This window comes from Mus pahari, chromosome 6 (assembly GCF_900095145.1).
Source record: "Mus pahari chromosome 6, PAHARI_EIJ_v1.1, whole genome shotgun sequence".
Taxonomy (NCBI): Eukaryota; Metazoa; Chordata; class Mammalia; order Rodentia; family Muridae; genus Mus; species Mus pahari.
Genome location: NC_034595.1, coordinates 100,485,526 through 100,510,925, shown reverse-complemented (window position 1 = coordinate 100,510,925; position 25,400 = coordinate 100,485,526). Strand labels below are relative to the sequence as shown.

Here is a 25,400-nt window from a genome sequence, read left to right as displayed (position 1 = left end):
GTAAAGGAGCAGAACATGGTGTGTGCATCTGTAGTCCAGCATCCTCAGGGATTGTAAAGGAGCAGAACAGGGTGTGTGGATCTGCAGTCCAGCATCCTCAGGGGTAACACCTGTTGCTATTGTAGAGGACATCTGTTTGGTTCCTAGCACCTACTTGGTGGCTCACAACCATTTGTAATTTTAGTTCCAGGAAATCCAATGGCTTCTTCTGACCTCTGTGAGCACCAGCCATTCATGTGGTATACAGACATAGAAACAGGCAAAACATTCATAAATACAAAATAAAATAAGCCTTTTTTTTCTAAATTAGAAGCATGAAAAGCTAAAGAACCACAACTCTATGGCTGCAGAGACCCCCGGGGGAGAGAGAAGCCCCTCTGTGAGCCATCACCAACGTCAGGCACTTGGGTTAAGTGCTTCCATATCTCCAGGGAGCACCTCTCCTGCACCTGTGAGCTCCAGGCTCAGTGAGACATCACCAGCACACATGGCACCAGCTCATGCAGGAGTAAAGGCTGCCAGGGCTCCAGTGATTCCCACTCGGGGTCCTCCGGCCGCTGCCCTGACTACCTGGGTTGGGAGCACCCACCTACCTGGGTTGGAAGCACTTCCTCGTGCCAGAAGCTCATTACCTTGTGCCAGAAGCTCATTACCAAGCGCCTGTTACTCAACTGCAATGCCTCAGCTTCCAGCTCTGGGGAATGGCTGCTTGGAAAAGCGGGTCCCAGAGGCCCACCATAGGAAAGAACTTCTGAAGGGAGTAAGGCTGGGGCTCACCCTGTGCTGGGCTGCCTTCCACATAAACCCACACCCACTGGGAGCATGTGCTGTTTTTAGCAGCCCAAGGCTCTGAGCCAGGTGTTCTATACACCTCCGCTTTGATACCCCAAAGCTCCCAGCGGATGCTTTTTACCCAAGGTAGCACCACACTTAAGTTGCTATGGGAACAGTGGGCTCTGATTCACCAAGGACTTAGCAGCAGGAGGCTCAGTGGTGCCTACTGGGCTCCAGCACCCAGAGCTGTCAGAGGTGGATTCTTAGCATGGGCTAATGAAGGTACAGGAGACAACCACAGGTCCTCCCCAGGCTTCAGTTGCCTCAGTGTACCCCAGGAGAAAGACTTGGCATGTGGAACCTGGGCTGACCCTAGCTACCTGTGTATCCAAGGGAAGTCCCTGCTCACCCAGCCTCAGTTTACACATTTGCAAAGTATGTTAAGGAACACCTGTCCCATTGTTCTAACACACTAGGAATAATGTATAAGGACAACTGTAGGGTCAAATTCAGCTTTGGTCCCTGAGGTCCTGCACCCAATCCCACCCTCCACCCTGCCGAGATGCACCCCACATGCGTACACACATGTGTACACACACACATACACAGACACACACACACAAAGACACACACATGTAGAGACACAGACAGACACACACACACATGTACACAGACACACACACACACGTATACAGGCACACAGACAGACACACACATGTACACAGACACACACCGTACACACACACACATGTACACAGACACACACACACACAGACACACACAGACACGTACACACACAGATACACAGACACATGTACACAGACACACACAGACACACACACACACACCCTTTACAGTTTCCTTTCCTAGGTGAGGTGTTCATTCTCCTCACTTAAATTTTCCAATGTCAGCTGGGCGTGGTGGCGCACGCCTTTAATCCCAGCACTTGGGAGGCAGAGGCAGGTGGATTTCTGAGTTCGAGGCCAGCCTGGTCNACANAGTGAGTNCCAGGANAGCCAGGGCTANACAGAGAAACCCTGTCTCGAAAAACCAAAAACCAAAAACCAAAAACCAAAAAAAAAAAAAAAAATTTTTTTTCCAATGTCTCCTCCAAAATATAAGCACTTCCAGACCAAAGAATGTGAGTCTGTCATAAATACTACTTCACATCTACTGTCAACTTGACAGAGCTTAGGATCACCTCAGAAGTGAGCCTCAACTGAAGGACTGTCCGGGCCTGAGACTGCTTTCATTACTAACTTATCTAGGAGGCCAGCCCATCACGGAAGGCTTCTCTCCCTGGGCAGGTGCCCTGAGCTGCAGAAGAAAGCCTAGCAGGGTCGGGGTGGGGTGGGGTGAGTCAGGAAGACACCTCTGCTGGGCCTCCTTGGCTGTGAGTCCTTGAGCCTGCCTTGAGCACCTGCTCGGGGCCCTCAGTAATGGCCTGGGGTCCCCATGATGACATAAATCCCTTCCTCTCCTAAGTGGCTTCTGGGCAACAGAAAAACAAGCAAGCAAGCAAGCAGAGTGGGACAGCATGTGGGAGTGACATGGGCCTGTCTCTCCAAGGGTGCACTGAAGACCCTGCATTAGGCTCTGCGCACCAGGGCCACCCTGGAGGTCTTTCCTTGCTGTGGCTTGTTTTTTTGTTTTTTTTCCTTCCACCTCATCCCCAAGTCAGAGTTTTGACACCTTGCCTGAGACTAGCCTGGGATTCCTAAGCTCTGGTGGCCCTACTACCTCAGCTTCCACAGTGGCTAGACAGCAGACCAACCTCATCATAGCCTGCTTTGTTAACAATGCAGCATCGTAGATATGTATACGCGGCAGTCACTCTGATTCCCGGAGTCTGGGGAAGAGCACAGGAGCCTGTACTCTACAGCATCCCTCTGTGCAGCACTGCTAAGACTGCAGTGTGCAACCCCATGCACTGCTTTGTTTAATGCAGATTGCCAGGCTCTCCTGGCAGGTACTGTGATTCACTGGGGCCAAGGAACGACCTGGAGCCTGCATTCTAGCCTCCTGGGTGGGCCCCACTCCCAGGCAGTCACACGAGGAAATCTACACACTCAAAGCTCTTCTGCATTTGTACAGATACCCTACTGTCTGCCCTTCATGGAGGAGAGGGCTGTCATCAGACACTATGCTGAGTTTATAGTAATGAGAGGCTAATGTGACTGGAACTGTCCGGCTGCTGCAGAGTAGCCCTCAGCTTCCCCTCCAGGACCGAGACCCACCTCTTAGGCAGTCTGAGGCATGCCAGGGGCTTAAGGCCTTCCAAGCATTTGTTCTCAGCTTTAAAGAATAGACCCCACCACGCTGGGCTAAAGTGCGCACAACTGGATGCTGGGCTAAAGCGAGCACAACTGGATGCTGGGCTAAAGTGTGCAGAACTGGATGCTGGGAGAGCAGCCAGCCGGCATCTCAGCACATTTGTCACTCTTCCTTTCTTCTCAGTGACAGGAGTTAGGAATCAGATCCCCATGGATTTCTGTACCCTCACGTGACTTCTGGCTCAACTTTGTTACTGGGTTACAGGTAATTCTCATAGAAATGTTGATTAAAGTTAAGAGACTGAGCTTCCTGCCCACAGAGAATCCTCCCTGGGCTGACTCTAATTTCAGCACTGACTGATTTCACCCGGGGCCTCTAGAAGGAGCCTCCAAGTAGCCAGGCATGGGGAGTGGAGAGCCAGAAACCACAGCGGAGGGCCTACACAACAAGGGAGGCAGAGAGAGATGCTGCGAGGAAGCCACGCAGGCTTTGGTCTAAGCAGGAACAGCTCTGGGCCTGGATGTGGGCTGTGAACAAACCACAGACCCTTTCTCACAGACTCCTGACACTGTGACCACACATTCAGAGAGCAGACACTGGACTCTGTTCTCTGTTCTGGAAGGTCCCAGCCGGGTACCAGCTGACTCTGGGAGGGTACGAGAGGGGAAGAGAAAGAGCAGAGGCAGGATGCTGCTAGGGAAGGGGACTCCACAGAACTTAACACACTGGGTGGGAGGGGACTCCACAGAACTTAACACACTGGGTGGGAAATGGAGCCGCTCATTCTACCCCGCTCCATCCAGGGCACCTCAAGGGTCAAGTGGAGCAACTGCAGAACTGGGTCACTTCCAAAGTGCCTAGTTCCTGCTGTTTTCCCTCGAACATGGCTATCATAGTAAGTCTACATAATAAGCTAAATAATAAGTCAGTTTTATCCATGAGACCAAGGAAACTATTTTAGGCTCTCCAGGAGCACCCTCAACCAGGTGCCTGTTTCTGTACGGGAAGTCAGCAGGCCTGTGAAAGCTCACAGTCCTTTACTGGAAATCCCTTGGAGAAAGTGGACTCTGACAAGGGCTATGCCAGGCCTAGGGAGCTACTGTGACAACCAGCAGCTCTCAAAGGCAGACCAGGCATGTCTCCTAGGATTCCCTAGACTGAGAAAGAACAAGGAGGTCAAGACGAGCCATGTCAGCCTTGGGACACTGGACAAGGGTCCACCAGGTGTGATGGCACTCATGGGTAATCCCAGCATTTGAGAGGCTGAGGCAAATCATAAGTTCAAAGCCAATGTAGGCTACATATTGCAAAACAAACAAACAAACAAACAAACAAAAACAAGTGAAGCCATGTAAAAACATCTCTAGGAGGCTGGAGAGATGGCACAGTGGTTAGGTACACTGACTGTTCTTCTAGAGGACCTCAGTTCAAGACCCAGCACCCACATGACAGCTCAACTGTAACTCTAGTTCCAAAAGATCAAATACCCTCTTCTTATCACTGAAGGAATCAGGCACTCACATGACACACTAACATACATGCAGGCAAAACACCCATTCACAGGAAATAATAATGACAAAAAAGCCCACAACTCTGGTGGGGGCTGGAGAGATGGCTCAGCAATTAAGAGACCATGTGGTTAATATACTTGCAGAGAACCCAAGTTCAGTTCCCAGCACCCATGTTGGGTGACTCCAGCTCCAGGAATTCTAACATCCCCTTCAGGTTTCCACAGGCACTTCACTCATACATGCATATACCCATAGATGTATACACATACCTTCCACATACCACACATATCCATGTAATCAAAAGGTAAAATAAATCTTAAGCAAAACATAACAAAACTTAGGGACCAGCCAGATGGTTCAGTGGGTAGAGCTAGATGCAGCCTAGCCTGGCAACTGGTGTTCCACCTTTGGGCACACAGGATGGCAGGAATAACTACCACAAGCTGTCCTCTGACCTCTACACACATCCCATGACATGTATGGCCTTTGCAAACCAGAGGTTTGGAATACCTGGTACTCACTGTATGCCCTGTCCCATGTACAGCACTAGAGCATAGACCGCCCAGAGTGGGCACATTCAAAGCTTCCTGCAGGTTCAGGGGCCAGAACAGCAGAAAGAGCCCCCAATCTCCCTCATCCCCTCAGTGACACTATGTAGCAAATTCAATTATACTTGATCCTCAGGTAATATGCTGTCCTGCTTAAAAAGACATATGAAGATCTGGGGACATATACATATCTCAATGTGCTTGCCTAGCATGAGTGAGGGCTTATGTTCAATGCCTAGAACAGAAAGAAAGCAAAAGAAAGCAAGGCAGGGAAGCAACAACGAACCCCTCTTCAGCCTGTAAGCCACCCACAGATCTATCTCAACATAAATGATAAATGTGTACAAATGATGCTGATCAACATCTGTCACATCTGGAGCCCACACTGGCTGACTCTCTATGCCAGAGAGAACACGTCACAGTGCTGTGGTGACATTCACTGGGAGAACCTTGTACATTACTTTGCAAGGAAACTTGGCACAGAGAAGGAGCCTAACAAATGTCTGCCATTATGATTAATAGTAGAAGTGAGTTCTAACAGGAAGAGGCTGGTTAGTATCTTAAGGTATGACAGATGCTGCACATTACACAACGGCCAAAACATTTTCTTGAAAATCATTGAAGATCTTAATGAGACTGCCTGAAAATAGATTATATATATATATATATATATATGGCTGTAAAGTAAACCCCAATAGAAGTGACTGCCTATCTTGCAAAAGCTGAAAAAAAGGAAGGAAAGGAAACAGAGTTTGTATACAGAGTATGTATATACCAGGCTATATAGTAGGACCCAATCCTTTAAACTTTCGTCTCTCTCTCCAATTTTCTACAGAGACCATGTATCACTTCCGAGCCAGGAGAGTCAATGCACACCTATGGGATAGCACTGAGGAGAAACGGATATTCAGCCTTCTGTGCCTGCGTCAAGACGCTGCAGCCTCCCACCCCCCACCATGTCTGCAGCTGGCCCATCTCAGAAGGCCAACTTCCCAGAGAAGCATTGATTTCCTTTGGCTCAAAGCAGAGTCCTGCCTGACTGTCAAGTCTGCTTGGCCATCCTTGGGGACCAGAGACAGTACTCACACATGTCACTGCCTCTCTAACTCTAGCCCCAGAACCTGCTCAATCACCACATTCAACCGTCTTCACCAAGAGCCTGGTGAGGTCTATGCAGCCACACGGATGCCCACCTAGAAGGAGGCTCAGCATCAGTCACAGAGGGCCTGGCCTGGGCTGCAGGAGGCTGAGGAGGAGTCCTAGAGCGTGACAGGAGGGGAGAAGCCGGCGGTGTGGATGAAGTCAGTCCGCATGCCTACCAGGGTGTGAAAAGGCATGGTGTAGGGTGGCAGGGAGCCACTGGGACTGCACTGACTTCTGAGACTTCCAAAGTCACTCTGGCTATGGCAGTGGAGAGTGGAGCAGGGACTAATATCAATCAAGATGTCAGTTTAGAAGCTGGGCTGTGGTGGTGCACACCTTTAATCCCAACACCCAGGAGGCAGATCTCTGAATTCAAGGCCAGCTGGTCTACAGAGTGAGTTCTAGGACAGCCAGTGCTACACAGAGGAACCCTGTCTTTAAAAACCAACCAAACAAAATGATGTCAGTTAGGAACACTCGGTAAACACTGAGTTAAAGGGGACGGAGAGATGACTCAGTGGTTAAGAGGTCCTCTGGATTTGACTCCTAGCACCCAAATGGTAGCTTACAACCACCCACCCACATGTAACTCCAGTCCATAGCATCTAGTGTCTTCTTCCAGCCTCTGCTGGTTCCAGGCACACTTAACTTACATACAAGGGAAACACTCGTACACACAAAAATAAACTAAGCTGTAGTTTAACTTCAAGAATAATTGAGCTAGCAGGGCTGGGGAGCAGCTCAATTGGTAGAGTGCTTGTCTGCACGCACAAATCTCTGAGTGTGACTCTCAATACTGCGTGCTGGTGCGTGTCAATAATCCCAACACTGAAGAGGATCAAAGTTCAAGACAGGGTGGGCATAATGGCTCAGCAGGGAAAGGCATCTGCCGCCAAGCTTCAGAGCTTGAGTTCAATCTCTGGGTCCCTCATAATGGAAGGAGAAGATTAACTCCTGCCAATGGCCCTCTGACTGCCATACACACGGGTCATGGCAGGCTTGTTAATACACATAAACAAATGGAAAAAATTTTAAAGATTAAGATTATCCTCAGCTATAAAGCAAATTCAAGACCAGTATACTCCATATAAGACCCTGCCTGAAACAAACAAAAAGCCCAAGACAGCTGGGGCTGGAGAGATGGCTCAGAGGCTAAGAGCGTTGGCTGCTCCTTTAGAGAACCTGCATCCAGACTCCAGCGCGCGTGCACGCACACGCGCGCGCACACACACACACACGCGCACACACACACACACACACACACACACACACACACTCGGTGGCTCACAATCATCTGTAACTGCAGTTCCAGGGAATCCAATGCCCAGTTCTGGTCTCTGTGGGCACTGCACGCATATGGTATACATACATACATACATACATACATACATACATACAAAAATAAAAATAAATTAATCTTAAAAAAAACAAAACAAAACAACAACAATCTAGGAGGAGGAGGCTGGTTGGGAGCACCGAGCAAGGAGATCCAAGGCCTCAGGAGCAATGGCAGTGCTGCGCGTGCGCCTGGGCTGTGACCTGTTCCCTCACCATGTGAGCACACCGTGAAGAAAGGGAGCCGAAAGGAGGGGCCCAGCTGGACCTGCTGAGTACGAAGGGTTGGGTGTGTCAAGACAGACAGCCAAAAGCTCTGGGGGTCAGGAATGGGGTCTGGGCTGAGGGTATATCTGGAAGGTGCTGACCTGAAGACTATGGAAATCACGTGAAATAGGTAAAGAGGGAAAGGGTAAGAGAAAGAACTCAATCTAGAGGCACCAATACACTGGAGAGGGCTGGAGGAGGGAGGGGAGCACTTAGGAGGAAGAGGAGGAAGCAGGCGGTCACAGTGATCTCTGCTTAGTAGAGATAGGGCAGGCTGAGAACTGAGGGACCACTGTTCAGTTCTGGGAGACACTGGGCCCCTGCAGGAACCACTTGGTCAACGTTACGGTGCAGACTTCTGCCCCAGCATCTTTTCCAGCACCTGCCTACTCTCTATAAACACAGCTGGGCTGTGGTGGGTAGAGAAGTACTCAGGTACCAGACCCTTCCAGCCTCAGCGGACAAGAGTGTATAAGACTGGGTTGTCCTGTGGCTGACTCCGCCTCAGGATCTCTGTTGAGAAGGACATCTAAAGGAAGATGCTGGAGATCTTGTCTAGGTCTAGGAAGCCTAGGGTGGAGCCTTGTCATCTGCTGAGAGATAGAGCCACCTAGTGGACAGATGTATAAGATCCCTTGGCCGCCTAGGCAGAGACAGCAGGACATTTGGTACATGAGCAGAGGTTGGCTAGGCCAGTGCCACTCAGCCTCACAGCACAGACAGAGACATGAGCGCCTGGCCTAGACTGTACACTAGCCCAGGGTATATGTATAAATACATGGGTTTACTTGTAACACAGAGAAAATAAAAGGAAGCTGGAGAAGATCCTCCAAGTTGGGGCCTCCTGGCTCTAAGTCACAGTCCTTGGAGTCCCCAAGCCTCCTGAAGTAGCATTTGCTCTAGGTCTGTGTGACTTCCAGAGGTACAGGGCATCAGCAGCACAAATGTGCCACACCATTCCTCAGATATGATTCTCCCCCAATCCAGGAAACCCATGCCAGGAAACGGCAAAGAAAGTGTCTATGGGTGCCCCAGATTCCAGAGTGTCTGTGACAGCCACACCTACCTGCCCACAGCTGTTTCTCGCTACATCAGCAGTTTCGGAGCCAAGGCACACTGAGGCCACCATGGTCACCTCCTTTTTGTGAGACTGAGTTTCAAGTAGCCCAAGCCAACCTCCATCTCACTATGTAGTCAAGAATGACTTAACTGATCCTCCTGCCTCCCAAGGGCTGGGACGTCATCTGGTGCTGGGGAGTAAACCCAAGCTTTCACGGATGCCAGGCAAGCACTCCGCCAACTGAGTGATATCTTCAGCCTTAACCTCGACCTTCCTAAACAGCATAGCTGACTGTATTTATATTCTCAATTGCTGGTTCTGCAAAGTGAGTTTTCATACGTGTGTGTGTGTGTGTGTATGCTTTATATATACATGAAATATATATGAGATACATAAGTGTATACCAACATGTTCAGCTAAATAATAAATAGTAACTTTTAAAAAGATTTATTTTATTATTTTGTTGTTGTTGTTAAGTGTGTGTGTCTGTGCATGTGAGTGCAGGTACCTACGGAGGCCAGAGACATTCGGTTGCACTGGAATTACAGGTAGTTGTGAGTTGTCTGATATGGGTGTGCTGGGAATTGAACTCTGGCCATCTGCAAAAAACAGTACTTGCTCTTAACTGCTGAGCCATCCTCTGGGTCTACATATAACTTCTTAAAGGCGGGGGAGATAACAGAATACTAGAGTGCCTGCCTAGCACGCCCAAGGGCCTGTGCTGGATCCAGTGAAGAGTTTTCACTTCTTACAAAGAATGCATGAACAACACACAAAAATCAGCTTACAAAACCCGCTAACTCGGCAAGTAAAAGTCCATTAAGGAGACCTCCGCCCAGTCCCTGCTCTCTCAAGGGGCGCAGCCCCAGAGGGAGAGCACAGGCTACCTACCATACATGAGGCTCCAGGGCGGATCCTCAACACCACATAAACCATTTTTCCTATTAACAGCCCAGTACATATCCCTTCGGCTGTTCTACATCCATTCAAGACAAGAGGACATGTGGTGGGTGTGGCCTAGTCTGCCATGGTCCCCAGCTTCTTTACCTTTCCTATTTAGGGCATTCCACTAGGGACATCTGCACAGAGACTCAGAAACTCAATGACTCAATCACGTGGGAGGGAAAAAAAGTTCCCTGGAACTAACTCAGAAGTCTGAAGTGTTCTAGGTGGGGAAACCTATACCAGCCATCAAGAAGAAAAGGACTCCTTCAAGAGCCAGAGGGAAGGAAGGCAGGGCCGACTGTAAACACACTTGGCTGCGTAGCACACTTGAGCAGGCACGCCCGGGCATGGTTTTGTATGACATATGCACAGGCCCAAATTGCTGAGTTACCAGAGGTTCCCTGAAAGATCTCTCCTGAGCTGGCTGGGGCAAGCACCAGAGCTGAGGAAGCAAGCCCTAGATCTAGGGCTGAGCCCACAACATAAAGGTTGTCCAGTGTGCTGCATCTGCTTCCTCCCCAGCGGCCGCAACACAGCGAACACATTCTGCTCTGCTCTGCTCTGGTGGCTGCTCCTGCCTGAACATGAACATGTCACAGGCCACTAAGTACCTTTTTTTTTTTTTTTTTTTTTTGGAGACAGGGTTTCTCTGTGTAGCCCTGGCTCTCTTAGAACTTGATCTGTAGAACAGGCTGGCCTCCTGAGTGTTGGGATTAAAGGTGTGGCCCACACTGCCTGGCTCACTAAGATTCTGTGTAGCCCCAACCAAGCATGAAAGATTAACAGAAAAGGACCAGGAGGAGATGCTGCTCAGAACATGCTGCAGTGTCAGGCAGGGCTCTCAGAGGGGAGGAAGCTCCCTAAGAAGCAAAGGGCTGTGGAGCTCGAAGCCCAGCAGCCTGGTCAGCGAGGAACAGTTGGCTCCTGGCACCTCTGTATTGTCAAGGGCAATGACTTCCTGCTTCCCAAACACTGCCTGCTAACTGGAAGTAATACAAGCAACAGCTGTCAAGGGCCAAATGTTGTGTATTGATCCCTGGCACCGCCCCTGTTGTACAATAAACACTCGAGTAGAACTTTTGACTGTCAGGATCCCTTTTGCATGTGGAGATATCAGGCCCTTTGAGTCGCCTCTTCCTACTGGTGGCAGACCCACCAGTCACTGCACAGCTGTACCTGACGGGGACAGTGCTCTCAGAACACAGAGCAGTTTCACTGTCCCTGAACTAGGTGCTGAGCAGTTAGGGGTCAGGCTGAGGCTTAAGGGATGCATTAATCAGACCGTCTGTGGTTGCACAAGGCCCCACACATGTCTACCTCCTCCTTCCTCCGGGCCTAGAAAGAGACCCACCAGCTGCCTTGCTGGGTCCCCGCCGCTGGGACAGACAGGAGCAACAGCAGCCTGCTCTCCCTTCCCTGAACTCCTGATCACCCATGCTCAGTGCTCGGGAGGGCTTGGCTGACGCCTGGCCTGCGGCTCACCCTGGTCGATGGAGTGCTGGGGCAGCTGGCTGAGCTGGCTGCTGACGACCCCTGCATAGGTGCGCAGGAATTCCTCCTCACTGGCGGTCAGCTGCAGGGTGAGAGCGCTGTGGTGAGATGAGGGTGAACCTGTCCCCCCAAGTCCCCGCACCTGCTGTCCCCACACCTTCCCTCTGGCCTTGTTAGTGTCTAGCAGTCACATCTTGCTCCCGTCCTGAAAACCAGGTCCCTGAAGTTCCCACGCCTTGCCTCTCCCTTTGTATCTAGATCAGCGTCTGTTCTGGCGCAGGGCACACACCGATGGCCAGTCAGCAATCTCAGGGCTCTCCATTTCTCTCTCAGAAGACGTCCTTGTGCTTGATACTACTGCTCTCTTCAGCGGCCACCCTGCCCAGCTACCCTGTGTCTGCCCCCAGAAGAGAAACCTCTCTGAGACCACTGGGGATCAGAAAGGAGGGTCAAAGTCCTCACCGCCCCTGGCTCAAAATAAAAAGTGGAGTGGAAAGATAATCTCAGCAGTGCTCCCTAAACTGAACATGTGGGATTGGGGAGCCTGAACTGGAAGCAGGTGATCCCCAGGCCCACAGCCCTCTTCTGGTTCCTGGAGATCCAGGAGGTGGCTGCACCGCCCTTCCGTCCTTCAGGGCCACAGGCACCTTGCAGCCCACAGTCACTCACACACAGGTACCCTGCAGTCCACAGGCACTCACGTTTGACCCCATCTTCCTCAGCATGAGCAGCACGCGGACCTTCTGCTGAATGTACATCTCCTCCGGACTCTTCCCGGGTGCTCCCTCACGGTTCATCCCCCTGGCCCAGTTCTGGGGACACCTGCAAGGAGACGGGAAACGTTATGGGGAGAATGTCAGGATGAGATACACTCTACCATTGACCCCTGTAAGTGATGTACCCCTTTCTCAAACAGTCCCTGCCCAGTAGGGACCTCAGCTCTCACAGCACAGGAGGGGTTGTGAGGAGGTGGCGGGTCTTTGATGCGTTCTGGCCTGAGGCCCAGGCAGTATGGCTGAGGAGCCCTTACTCCAGAGCAGACACTGCAGGAGGCAGCCAAGGTTTCTATTAAGAGCCAGAGGACAAATGAGAAATGGAGCCCCAAGAGTTGTAGGTTTTCGATGCAAGGAACAAGCGCAAATAAGGAGGTTTGAACAGAGGCGGCTATGTGGAGATCAGCGACAACACCCTGTGCAAAGCCCCTACTGAGCTCAAGCGGCCAGCTCCTGGGCAAGGCACCAAGGAGTCCCTCTACCGGATGACTGCCCGGGGCACCCTCACACACCCACCCCACCTGTTCGAGAGCTCCTGAAGATAGCTGTGAAGGCCAGTGGCTGTGTCCAGGTGTCGCTGGTCTGAGCCACAGCCAGCCCCAGACAGAGCAGCCCAGAGCCTCCTCCTCTTCCAGAAGGAGCTGGGGGAGAGGCAGGATCTAGGGGTTTGGGTTACACACTTGAACTCTTGGACAAGTCAGAAATAACGCAGCAGCTGGTGGGGTGGAGCCTCCGCAGCCCTGCTACCAAGGAGCTGCACTCGGGGAATGAGGGAGCGAGCACAGGACTGACAAGCTAAGGACAGTCCTCACGCCATCTCCTCTCAGTGCCCCGTGAGTCCTAGACAGTGACATGCTGGACAAGGCAATCCTCCATGCCAAGGGCGTGTCTGGGAATGTGCCAAAGCCTCGGCAGCAGCTCCCCAGTATCTACGCGTCAGCCGCTCAAAAGCCTAATAGGGCCCTCGCCCTGAAAGCCCACACAACAGGTTGAACACCTGTCCAGATGGGGCTGACATCATGCCTGAATACTCGACACAGCACAGGATTTCTTCCAGAGTCTTTGTATCCACCCTTGGAGCCCTAGAATCCATTCTTCTCTGTGGTCCACTCCCTTCCAACTCAGCCTGGGCTCAGAAAAGGGCCAGAGCAACTACGAGGGCCTGGGAAAAGGCACAGCAGTTCCAGGGCACACCCCAGCCTCTGGGGGGCCTCGCCTGCTGCAGAACTCAGCAGAAAGCTCTGGGGTATCTCTCCCTCACTTCCCCTGTTCTCACTCTAGTTCAGGCACCAGCATTGCTGCTCCGGGGATGGACCACACTTGGCTTCGTGGTGGCTCCTACCTGGACCTTGAGTATGGACACTGTGGTCCACGTCTCCTCCCTGATGCCTCCATCTGGACTACTGTTTGGCCTTGACCTCACAGCCTACTCACATCCTCCACAGGTCAGGAGAGACAACACCACCCCCAGTCTAGTCCTACCTGGAAATACATGCCCAGTGTGGTCAGCCTGTTCCCTCTGCAGCCTAGCTCTCCCTACTCTTACTGGTCAGCCTCTGCACTGGGTAGCCACTCCCTGGGCCCAGAACTGGCTTCATCTCAGCCTCAAGGTACCTTTCCAGGGGAGCCAGTCGTGTGCCCTCACCTCCTGTCACACAACCCTGTCACACTGTCCTAGCTCTCTGAGTGTCTTGTTGGAACGTCTGCTTATTGTCGCTTTCCTTTCTGCTAGAAGGCCAAGCTGCATCTGCTCTGCTTGCCCCTGTTCTCCTAGGGCCTGGCACCCAGCGGGCACTTGGTAAGTAGTGCCCACCTGGCTGAATGGGGCAGGGGAGCAGTCCTCAGTGTCTCAGATCTCCTCTCTCTACTATTTGGTTCTATCTGGAACCAGTGTCATTATATTAAGAGATTTAAGCAAGCCAGGCATGGTAGAGCTTGCCTTGAATCCCACCACTTGGGAGGCAGAGGCAGGTGGAACTCTGAGTTCAAAGCCAGCCTAGTCTAAAAGACAGTGAGGGTTACACAGAGAAATCATATCTCAAACAAACAAACAAACAGTAGAGTCCCACAACCAACTTGAACATTTCCAAAGGATTCTCCTTCTCAAAGTATGTAGTGTGGTTTGAGCCACTGTGATCTCTAGAAAACACGGGAAGTGTTCCTTAAAGCCTTCAAACTGGCAATCAGAGCTCCTAAGAGCAAGATCTTCCAACTCTGTCCTGTTAGGTTCTCAGTGGGTCTGCCCCTAAGAAGCAGTGACATACCTAGAACGGCCACTAGGGGCCGCCACACACCAGAGCATTGGAGCTTTCAGGGTATCTTGGTAACCCAAGAAGAATCCTGCTGTCCACCCTCAAGGGAAGCTCTCACAAAGCACACGCCAATCACAGTGGGTCCCAGGGAATTCATATCTGCTCACTCAGGGAGCTGCCCCTACAGGTTGGTGGGCTGTCATGTCAGTGCTAGCTGGAGAAACGCCATTGTTCAGCAGTGTGCAGTCAATTTACATCACAGCACCACAGCCTTACCCTCTGTACTGGCTAGTTTTGTGTCAACTTGACACAATCTGGAGCTATCACAGAGTAAGGAGCTTCAGTTGGGGAAATGTCTCCATGAGATTCAGCTGTGGGGCATTTTCTCAATTAGTGATCAAGGGGGGAGGTCCCCTTGTGGGTGGTGTCATCTCTGGGCTGGTAGTCTTGGGTTTATAAGAGAGCAGGCTGAACAAGCCAGGGGAAGCAAGCCAGTAANNAACATCCCTCCATGGCCTCTGCATCAGCTCCTGCTTCCTGACCTGCTTGAGTTCCAGTCCTGCATCCTTTGGTAATCAATAGCAATGTGGAAGTGTAAGCTGAATAAACCCTTTCCTCCCCAACCTGCTTCTTGGTCATGATGTTTGTGCAGGAATACAAACCCTGACTAAGACACTCTCTATCCCCATAGACTGGCACAGCCCATCCTGCTCACTGCTGCAGCCTGGCTGTGAGCTCTCAGGGCTTATAGCAGCCGGGCACCATGGGGTCTTCTTACTTCAATGTGCCTGCCTGGCACAACACTGTCTCCTAAACGTCAGAAGAATCCTGACAGCGTTTCTAGAACTTCTTGCCATCTTGCATTCTGTTTACATGTATTTCTTTTTCTTTTCTTTCCTTTTTTAAAAAAGATTTATTTATTTATTATATGTAAATACACTGTAGCTGTCTTCAGACAACCCAGAAGAGGGCATCAGATCTCATTACAGATGGTTGTGAGTCATCATGTGGTTGCTGGGATTTGAACTCAGGACCTTCAGAAAAGCAGTTGGTGCTCTTAACTGCTGAGTCATCTCTCCAGCTCCCTTACATGTATTTCTTTCTGTTTGTGTGCTCACCACGGTGCACATGTGAAAGCAGAGAAGATGATTTTCCAGTTCAGTTTTCTCCCAGGGATTGAACTCTCAAAGGACGTGGTGGCAAGTGTCCACTGGTGGTGTTCCTGCCCTGCTTTGCTGCCCCTGCCTTGCCACACGATGGGAAGGAACACCCAGGGCTGGCTCTGGGATAGAAAGTGGAGCACAGGTCCCTGCCCTTCAAGTTCCAGGCCAACTGCTCTAGGATGCAAGTCTGTCCTAATTCACAGTAAAGGTGTCAATGTGCAGAAAATGAATCTTTGAAGAGAATGAATCACAATCGCCCCAGACAGATGTGCCACAAGCACATCATAGCACGCTTGGGTTGGTTGCCTACTGAAGCTAGTATGTTATTAAATTTTGATCATGGTTCTGTCAGGCAGTACATTAATATCACTGGAGGATTCCTAGTTTCCCCTGTAGGGATTAAGAACTGGTCTCCATTAAAATGTGCCTAAATTACATAAGCTCACACTGCAATTAATTTAGATACTAATTATTCATCCAAGCTCAGAAACGATGCATCTCAGGAATGGCTTCAGCTTTCCCTACACACACCCCACCCCTAAAAACAGGCCAGCGCTTCCTTCCCACTAAGAAAATTTCTCAGGAGTCAGAAGAGACACAGATGAGGGAAAGTGGAAAGAAGCAACATGCAGCTGTCAATCATGCTAATGAAGGGGGGTGAGGCCTGCGGTTTCCTATTACGTGGTGGTAAACCACACGTTGTGTATAAAGTTGTACCACGCCAGAAAATTCCATCTGGCAGAGAACAAACAAATACTAGGGTCAAGACACACAGACAGACGCTGCATGCACATGCAGTTGGTAGTTCTGAGGCTGCCCCTCTGCTGCAGGAAGCAAGGCTGGTCAAGGAAAAGAGGCTCCCAATAGCTGTGCAGGATCCACACAGGGAAAAGAACTGTGAGGTCATCGGCTGACACAGGCACTGAAGTGTGGGAGACATCAGGACACAGACGCTGTATTCCCACCCAGCTACACAGACCTACGTGGACCAGGCAATGGCAGTCTGGAGGAGTTAGGAGGCAGGGCAGGAGGAGCCAGAGCTACCATGTAGGTCTCTATCAGCTGATAAGAAGCCGACAGGCTGGCCTCCCTTTGACCTGCTTGAGTGACCCTGGACACAGAGCCATTGTGCTTGCTATTATTTATAAACCTGAGGCTAATGCTATTTGCACACTTGCATTTATTTAAAAAACAAACAAATATTAGTTTATAACAATGGGGGGTCTTGCATCTGCTTAGAAAAATATACAAAAGGAAGAAGCCTTAAGCCGAGTCAGAGCACAGGCTGGACCCTTTGGGGCACAGGCTGGACCCTTCTGGGCACAAGGGCCGAGGCCCTCTGGGGTGCACCACACTAGGAAGCCAGGGGTGATGGCTCTCACCTGGGATCCCAGCACTCGGGAAGGAGCAGGAGGATGCCACAAGCTTGAACCAGTCTGATCCACACACTGAGTCCCAGCCCACAGAAAGACAGTAACATACTCTGCTAAAAACCCAAACAAAACACGCACCATGAGAGCCAGGCATGGAGGTTTCCCTCTAACTTGGGACTACCCTGGGATGTGCAGTGTGTTTTGAGTCAACCTAGACTATAAAATAAGATTACCTATGTCAAAAAAAAATTTTTTTTGTTTTTGGAGGCCAGGTCTTTCTACATTGCCTTGGCTGTCCTGGAGACCAGGCTGACCTCAAACTCGCAGAAATCCACCTGCCTCTGCCTCCCAAGAGCTGCGGTTAAAGGCGTGCGCCACAATGCCTGGTTCAAAAGTAATTTTTAAAGCATCTAACAATTTTTTTAAAAAAGGAGCTTGGCATAGTGGTTCACAGCTACAATCCTACCACTTGGATGCTGAGGGAGCAGGACTTCTAAGGCCATCCTCAACTACATAATGAGTTTGAGGCCAGCCTGGACTACAGCAGACCCTGTTTCCAAAACACAAACAGGCAACATACACACGGACACATCCCACACAGACATACACATACACACACACCCACAAAGACACACCCCCACAGACACACCCCCATAAAGGCAGATAGACACAGACAGATAGACAGACGCAGACAGATAGGCAGACACAGACACACAGACACACACACACACCCCACAAGGGCATGAAAGCTGGGGATGTGGCTGACGGGTAAGTAAGACACTTCCTAGCTTGCAGTAATAAGGCCCTGAGCTCCATCTGCAATGTACCACAAAAACAAACATCTCTGCAACCTTTAAGTGTATACGTTTATACAAGGCTTATAGCAAACAAAAGAGAAATCATAACGCACAGGGTTTATAGAAACTCCTAAGCTGGGGCAGCCCAGGGCAGCCCAGACAGCTGGGCAGGGGAGGCACTGGCTGCCCAAGTCTGCTGAACTCACAGAGGCGGGCAGGGAGAACCAATGTCACATGTGCACTGTGGCACTGACTCTATCACACACAATAATAAACTATCTGCTCAAATCTTAGCCTGAACACCCAGCAGCACTGTGACACCGACTGCAAGGGTCCACACATCAGGTAGGCAGCTGAGCGGTACAGTGCGTTTGTTATTATGCATAGGTCAGGGTTCAAGTCCCAGCAGTAAAGTTAAAAACAAAACAAAACACAAACAAATAAACAAACAAAAACAAGAAAGAAAAGGAAGCCCCACACTGGAAGAAAGAAGCATCATGTGGGAGGGGCCATGGAGAGAGGCAGTCAGGTGGGTGACTGACTATGGTGTCCACCCCTGGGGTCTGGTCTCAAGACTTCCCCCACCCTCCGTCCACCACAGCACTGTCCCAAGGTCACAGAACAGAGCCTTCCCCTCAAGTCCTTACCTGCTTCTGGAAATTAACTTCAGGCAAACAGATGCTCAACTCTAAGGGGAGGGCTGTGGCTGAGAAGAAATAGGAAGGTGCCGCCCTGTGGAAACACAGAACATGGTCATGGGAGGAGCCTGAAGGGCCCATGTGCACGCCCCCACCCTGAGGGACCAGAACCGCTGGCGCAGAGCCTGTGGTCATGGCTCTGTCATAGTCCAGAAATACCTGTGTGTCAGGCAAGCCCAGGAAGCCTGCTCTAACACCTCCAAGACAGGGTGCTGAGTGTGCACCAGGCTAAGGCAGGTCTGCCCACTCCACACAACATACTGCCCCTCCTCTGGCTAGTCACCTTGTCTAGAAACATGGGACCAGGATGACTCACTATGACAGATGACCTCCCATCCACCAAACACCTCAGATAACAAGGCCAGGTCCCTCAACTTCGGCCTCCTGCATGCTCCAGCTGTGTACATAGTTCCCTCTGTACATAGTTGACATCTGTAGCTGTCCTCTGGTACAGACACATGTCACACATACAGGAGGCACAACTGAGGCTTACATACTGACTAGCCTGGCAGCAGTCTGTCTGCCCCAACACACCTCCTCCAAGAATGAAAGAACACAACTTCTCTAGCTTTTCCCAATGTCCTCATCCCCTGGATAACATGTACTAGCTAACCTGGTTCAAGTGTGGCCTACTGAGGGGACCAGTGGCCATCACTCCAGGGCACTTAGAACTTGCCAGTCTTCGTAGTCCATCAAAGTTCTCAACCCTGTTCAGCCCTGCCATGCAGGAAGGACCAAAGCAGCCTGGAATAGACAAAGCTGCCAAGGCTGAGGAAGGCACACAAGGATCTATACACACAGACAGACAGACAGACAGGCAGGCAGGCAGGCAGGCAGACAGATAGACAGACAGACAGGCAGGCAGGCAGGCAGGCACAGAGAGGGGGGAGGCACGGAGGGAATGTGTGTGAGAGCAAACACTTGAGCATGCATGCAGAGGTCAGAGGCAGGAGTGGTGCATCTCCCTCTGTAACTCTCAGCCTCATATCTCTAAGACAGGGTCTCGCCCAGAACCTGAATCTCACCGTCTGGCCAGCCGCTGGCTAGCTGACCGTTTCTTAGGCTCTGCCTATCCCTGTCTACCCCATCCTGCAATGTGTTATGAGCACATGTGGCCATTCCCTCCTTTCTTTTTCTTTTTCCACAGTGCTGGGAATTTGAACTCAGGTCCTCGTGTTATAACAGCTGCTCTTACCCGCTGAGCCACCTTCCCAGCCCACACAGTGGAACTTCGACAGTCTCCCTACGTCAGATGCCACCCCGGTGTGCGGGTCCCCCATCGGGGGTGGCTGGGATAGAAGTGCTAGCATGCTGCCTGACATCCCAACCCACCATCAGAGCAGCCCTATAGGAAGAGCCATTTACAGGGATGAATTGCTCCCTTCTTCCTCCAGATATCAAAGCACTGAAATACCAGGGAACCCTGGGGACTTCCACCCTAAGAGATGAAAAGAGAACCTCCTACTTCTGAGGCTTTTAGTTCTTCTACAGCCGAGACCACTAATTATCCCTCCTGTCCACAGGGCTGAGGACCTTCCAAGGAGGAGAGGGAACTCTGTGACTTCAGTGATCGCATCAGAAGGCCAGGATGACCCAGGCCTTCCCAGCCAGCTATGCACTTAAAAATCAGGCCTACAGTCCCAGGATACAAAGAAAGAAACTGAGGCTCACAGTGCCTAGGTCCTGGGCAGCACTGGATACTTTTGTGGTCCAGGAGCTGGCTTCTGTTCCCAACCAGCTGCCACTAACTGGCAGTGTGACTCAAGACTAGTCACCAAGCCATGTGCCATGTGTTCACAGTATGTCAAAAGGAGCTTGAGTTGTGTGCCCCACAGGTGGACATGGGGTGACGGCTGGCTTCCTACACTGCAGGCTGCATGGTGACAAGGGCCCTCATGCTGACAAGGGCCCCTGAGTATGACTTGGAGTCTGTCTCACCTCATCACAAATTGATCTGTGTATTCTCAACTTGTGGTGAGAGGAGACGGACTCCATTCAAGTCATGTTAGAGCAATGCTTCTCAGACACTGTGTGTGACAAAGAACATGGACAGAAATGTAAGGCCTCCTGGGGACATACTTCCAGGAGTGCTGTGAGGACTGCTGTGAGGGGCCTGCTGGGGCCCAGTCAGAGCCCACAGAAAAGAAGGACTGAGAAGCCTACAGAAAGATGACAGGAACAGACTCTTCCTTCAGATAAAGTGGGCACATAGTGAGGATCTCCAAAAATCTCTGGGACCAGAAAGGAGACAACCAGCCTGGGAGGCAGGAGGGTCTCCTGAGTGGTCCTAGAGCAAGGATGGGGCTCTTGGGGAAGAGAAGCCTTGAGAGTCAGAAGCCCAGAACAACACAGCAGGCCCGGGCTGCAGCAGAGCACACAGCAGGGCAGGAGCCAGGAGAAAACTCCTTCAGCTGAACCAAGTCCACCTTGCCACAGAGCATCAATCCCTGGTCTAGGGGTGACTGAGCTAAGAGGCCTTCCAAGCAAAGCGGTGAAGCCTAAGGGAAAGCAGAGAAGATGGCAGAGTGAAAGGATCCAGGACAGGATCCTTTACAGGGGAGCGTGGCAGTCAGAGGACAGCCTACCCACCTTACCCCAGTCAGGCCCCACTGCTCACAGACTCACTAACCCAGCCATTACTGAGAGCCCCTCCGCAGCAGGGCCGCTCGGTCCAAGCCAGCACCTCCCTTCTCCCCTTCTCAGGTGGAAGCTCTTCTGCTTCTTCCTAGGTTTCTGGCTCTCAGCGCCTCCTCTACCCCCAGCACAGCACTGGTACTGCCAGCCTCCTGTCTGTTCCCCTTTAGATGCAGTCTTCTTTGTTCTCTACCCGTATGGCCCATGTCTGTTAGGTGGGCCACCCACACCCCTGTACTGTTTGCAGGAGACTGGCCTGAGTCTTGTCTGTAACCATTCTTAATCTTAGCTTTGCTCTCAAGGGTGAGGCCAGCTGACAGTGTTTGGGGGGATTCTCAAGATCACATCTACATAGTCCAAAAGAAACAAGGGAGTCGGGCCTGGTGGCACGAGCCTATAATTCCTGAACTTGGGAGGCAGAGGCAAGAGTCCAAGGTCATTCTCAGTTATTTAGGGAGCTGAGACCAGACAAGCCTAGGCTACTTGAGACCTTGTCTCAAAAAACAAACAAATAAGCAAACAAATGACCCAATTCAAGCAAGCAAGGGAAGATGAGGGCGGTCTACACATGCAAAAGGGCACAAAGGGCACATCACAGAGAGAAGAGCAGAAGACTGAGAGACTCAGGAAGGGCACAGGCAAGGAAGCAGGGCCACCGGCAGGCATCGATTGCTCTCTTGATCTAACCCTGGTCATATCACATTCACATGCGTGTACACAGAGAGAGAGAGAGAGAGAGAGAGAGAGAGAGAGAGAGAGACAGAGAGAGAGAGACAGAGACAGAGACAGAGACAGAGAGACAGAGAAACAGATAGATAGAGAGAAAAACAGAGAGACAGAGAGAGAGACTGAGAGCTTGCACAAGTGGGCTGAAGTGGGATGACTGAAGTGCAAGGAGGACTTCCCATCTGAACACAAAGGCCATTGTCTTCTGAGAATCATACCAGGCAAAGTCCTTAGCTTGAAATAGGAAGGCAGAGTTCAGCTAGAGGAACGGAGCCTGCAGAATGCCCAAGCCCTGACTGCTACAGTACCAGCGCCCCTTGCCTCTGCCATCAGTCAGGAACGTAGTGGGAAGTAGACTGGCTGCATAAACCCCTTTCTTACACACAGCCTGAATATGGGCTTAAACCCAGGTCATGTGGACTCCTCTGTTGCCCTCCAGTAAGTCAGTAAAAATGTGCTCTGGGACAGGAGAGGGAGGTAGGCCTGAGTTCCAGCTCTGCAGGAATCCCACACAGGGTGGCAGCTAAGGTCCTCCAGGGACACAGTGAACACGTGGCATCACAGAAAAATTCACCTGCTCCATTCTCAGTAATTAACCTGTAACAGCTTGGCTCCTGATGACGGCTCAGGCAAGTCATGCAGTTTTCAGGGTGCAGTGCCATTCTTGGGGGCTGAGCTTGGGATTAGGAATTTGTCCTGAGGATGCCAACCCAAATTCAAATCTGGCCCAGCTCCTTCCTGCTTGTGAAGCCAGGCCGTGCAACAGAACAATGATGATTATGACTGCTGCTATGGTATTTCCCAAGTGCAGGGCATGGACTAAGCCATGTTCTATGCATTGTCTTATTTAAATTTAGACTTCAAGAGCCTGCAAGGTAGGAATTATTCCCATTTTATAGATGAGGCAACTGAGCCTCAGGGAAGCTAAGCACTCTGCCCAAGGCCATGAAGAGACTCCAAGGCAGAGCCTGTATTTGAGTTCCTGCTTTGAGCTGCATCTGAGGGTAGAGCTATAAAGAATATTATTGGGCAACTGAAAATAACATAATACACATATGAACATTGTGAGTGTGCACATGGGCATGCATGCCTTTATGCATGTCTGTGCCTATGTTCATGTCCCAGAGGCCGCTGAACGCTGTATTCTGCTTCCCATTTTGTTGTGTTTTGCTTTGTTTTTGTGTGTGTGACTTCACGGATGTGTGCTGGCTGACGGACAACATGAAGGTGTATACAGCAACACTTGGTGAACTAGGCTGGTGAGTGCCGTGTCGAGGCCTTGCCCCCTAAGCCTGACCATCTCAGTGTGAACCACAAAGCCCACAGGGGAAGACAAACGACTGTCAAGCTGTCCTCTGACCTCAACATGTGTGCCACATCCTACACATGGCCACTGCCATCACAAACACAAATAACACTTCTTTACACAAAAAAATTGATGAGTCTAGCAAAGGGTATATATTACAAATTTTTCATAGCTTTGAAAACAAAATTAGAATCGAGAAAAGGAAGCATTAAAAAAAGAAAAAAAAAGAAAAAAAAAAGAAAAGAAAACCCACCTGGAACTCATAACTATTTCAGGCAGGAGGGAGACACACAGTAGGTCTCTGAAGGCCTAACGGCCCTACCTCAGTCCCAGTGTATGAGACTTCATCAAGTAGGGGATGGCCGTGAGGCCCATGTATGATGTGCCAGTCTCTCAGGCCACAGGTCTCTGGTTCAGGAGTGACTCTAACTCCACATAACTCTCTGTCTACCACAAGCTACCTGCCCGCCCCATTCGTGGCCGTGCCAGTCCTTCAGGTGAATCAGGTGCACAGTGCTCCCACAAAGGTCTCTCAGTGAGGTTCTGACAGTACTGAATCTAACCCAGCACCCTATCTGTCACAAGAGGAGCACTAATAAAGCCACCAATAAAGCCTCCACCTTCACAACATGGAGAGGGTGCAGGGAACTCCCTAAGAGTTCAGAAGATGTGACTCTTCCTGTCTGTGTAGTGACCCTGGCTCAGAGCAAGGCCCAAAGACACCAACACACAAAACAAAAGGGTCCCAGGACCCACCTGGGGACAGCTTTCCCAGGGCAGGTAGGCTACAGAGGAGGCAAGAAGGGCCGCTCTCCTTCTGTCCGTGGCAGGGGGCAGATGGTCAGACCCAAGTTCACCATTGTCCCTTCTGCACTGTGGCTCTCGCTGCCTGCAATTTCACTTCCCCGGAGTCATTTGGCAATGCCTACAGATATTTTGTTTCTTGCCCTGGAACAGACTCAAATATACAAGGCAGGTACTTTACCTCTGAACTACAGTCTCCAGCCCATTAAGACTTGGTTTGTTTATAGATAGGATCTCACTATGCAGTCCTGGTTGCTCTCTCCCCTGGATGCTGAGATTAAAGTTGTATACCACCATTCCTAGCTAGGAGCTTTTTGTTTTTGTTTTTGTTTTGTTTTGTTTTCAGAATTCTTAATTTAATTTAATTGTGAGTGTTGTGTGTGGGTATGTGCATGTGAGTGCAGTGCCCAAGGAAGCTAGAGGCAAAAGGTCCCCTGGGAGCTGGAGCTTAGGTGGCTGGGAGTCACATAATGTGGGTGCTGGGAACTGAACTCAGGTTCTCTGCAAAAGCAGCACAGACTCTTAACCACTGACCCACCTCTCCAGCCCCAACATTAAAAAAAAGTTTATTTTTATTTTTATGGATATGCCTATGGGTCTGTGTGTGGGTCTAAGCACATGCATGCAGAAAGTATCCGACCTCCTGGAGCTGGAGTTAGAGGGAGGTTGTGAGCCACCTGACTTGAATGTTCAGAACATAAGCCCTCTGCAACAGCAGCAATTACCCTTGATTGAAGAGCCAGCCCATGGAAGACTTCCTTTGTTTATGTTTGGTTTTTGAGACAGGGTTTCTCTGTGTAGCACTGACTCCTGGAACTCTCTGTAGACAAGGCTGCTTCTGCCTCCTAAATGCTGTGGTTAAAGGCGTGTCCCACCACTTCCAGCTGATGGAAGGTATTTTTTGATCATTTCAACTTGGAGGTTGCTACATTAGCCCTTTGTGTCCACATGATCCATGTCCAGATTCAATCAACTAGAGTTGAGAATGGAGGGAAAGTGCCAGTTCTTTACTGTGTGTGGAGCACTTCCCCTTCATGTCATTAGATCTGAAACTACCATAGCCACCGTTTACACAGTCACCCCATGGCATTAGGTGCTAAGAGTGATGGTTTAGTGCAGAGTGGAGAAGACCAGCAAGCGGCTCAGTGAAGAAGGGCCCTCGTCTAAGGGCCGGAACTCCCGTAACCAGAGCCCACACAACAGTGGGAACAACCCCAGCGAGCTGTCCTCTCTCTAACCTCCATGTGTGTGATATAGTTCGGGATCCTTGTCAGGGACTTGGGGAGTTTGAGACCAGCCAGAGAGAGCTATGAGACTGTCTCAAAGCCATTACATTGAAAGATATACACTCCCAATATGAAACACCAAGTCATTTTACCCAAGGGACTGGAGCATCTGCGGACTTTAGTGTCTACAGATGGCTCTAAGGATACGAGGCACAACTGTACTACATCAGAGCCAGGAATCAAGGCCAAGAAAAGCTGGTGCATGGACACATCACTGTAGCCAGCCACACCCTGCTCTAC

The 25,400-nt window shown here is 50.6% G+C and overlaps 1 protein-coding gene across 2 annotated transcripts in view; it reads right to left on the bottom strand.

The window, feature by feature from the left end:
• The window catches only part of Ctnnbip1 (catenin beta interacting protein 1), a 47,538-nt gene that overhangs the window by 8,422 nt on the left and 13,716 nt on the right, over positions 1 to 25,400 (bottom strand). The window contains exons 2-4 of one of the 2 annotated variants that reach the window (XM_021200390.2): positions 18,354 to 18,438; positions 12,050 to 12,170; positions 11,340 to 11,430 (exon numbers count right to left, since the gene is read on the bottom strand). In XM_021200390.2, the coding sequence (XP_021056049.1) occupies positions 11,340 to 11,430; positions 12,050 to 12,145 (187 nt within the window). In that variant the 5' untranslated portion in view covers positions 12,146 to 12,170; positions 18,354 to 18,438. Of the gene's footprint in view, positions 1 to 11,339; positions 11,431 to 12,049; positions 12,171 to 16,918; positions 16,976 to 18,353; positions 18,439 to 25,400 lie in introns of those variants that run through there. The other variant, XM_029540431.1, reaches the window with a different exon arrangement.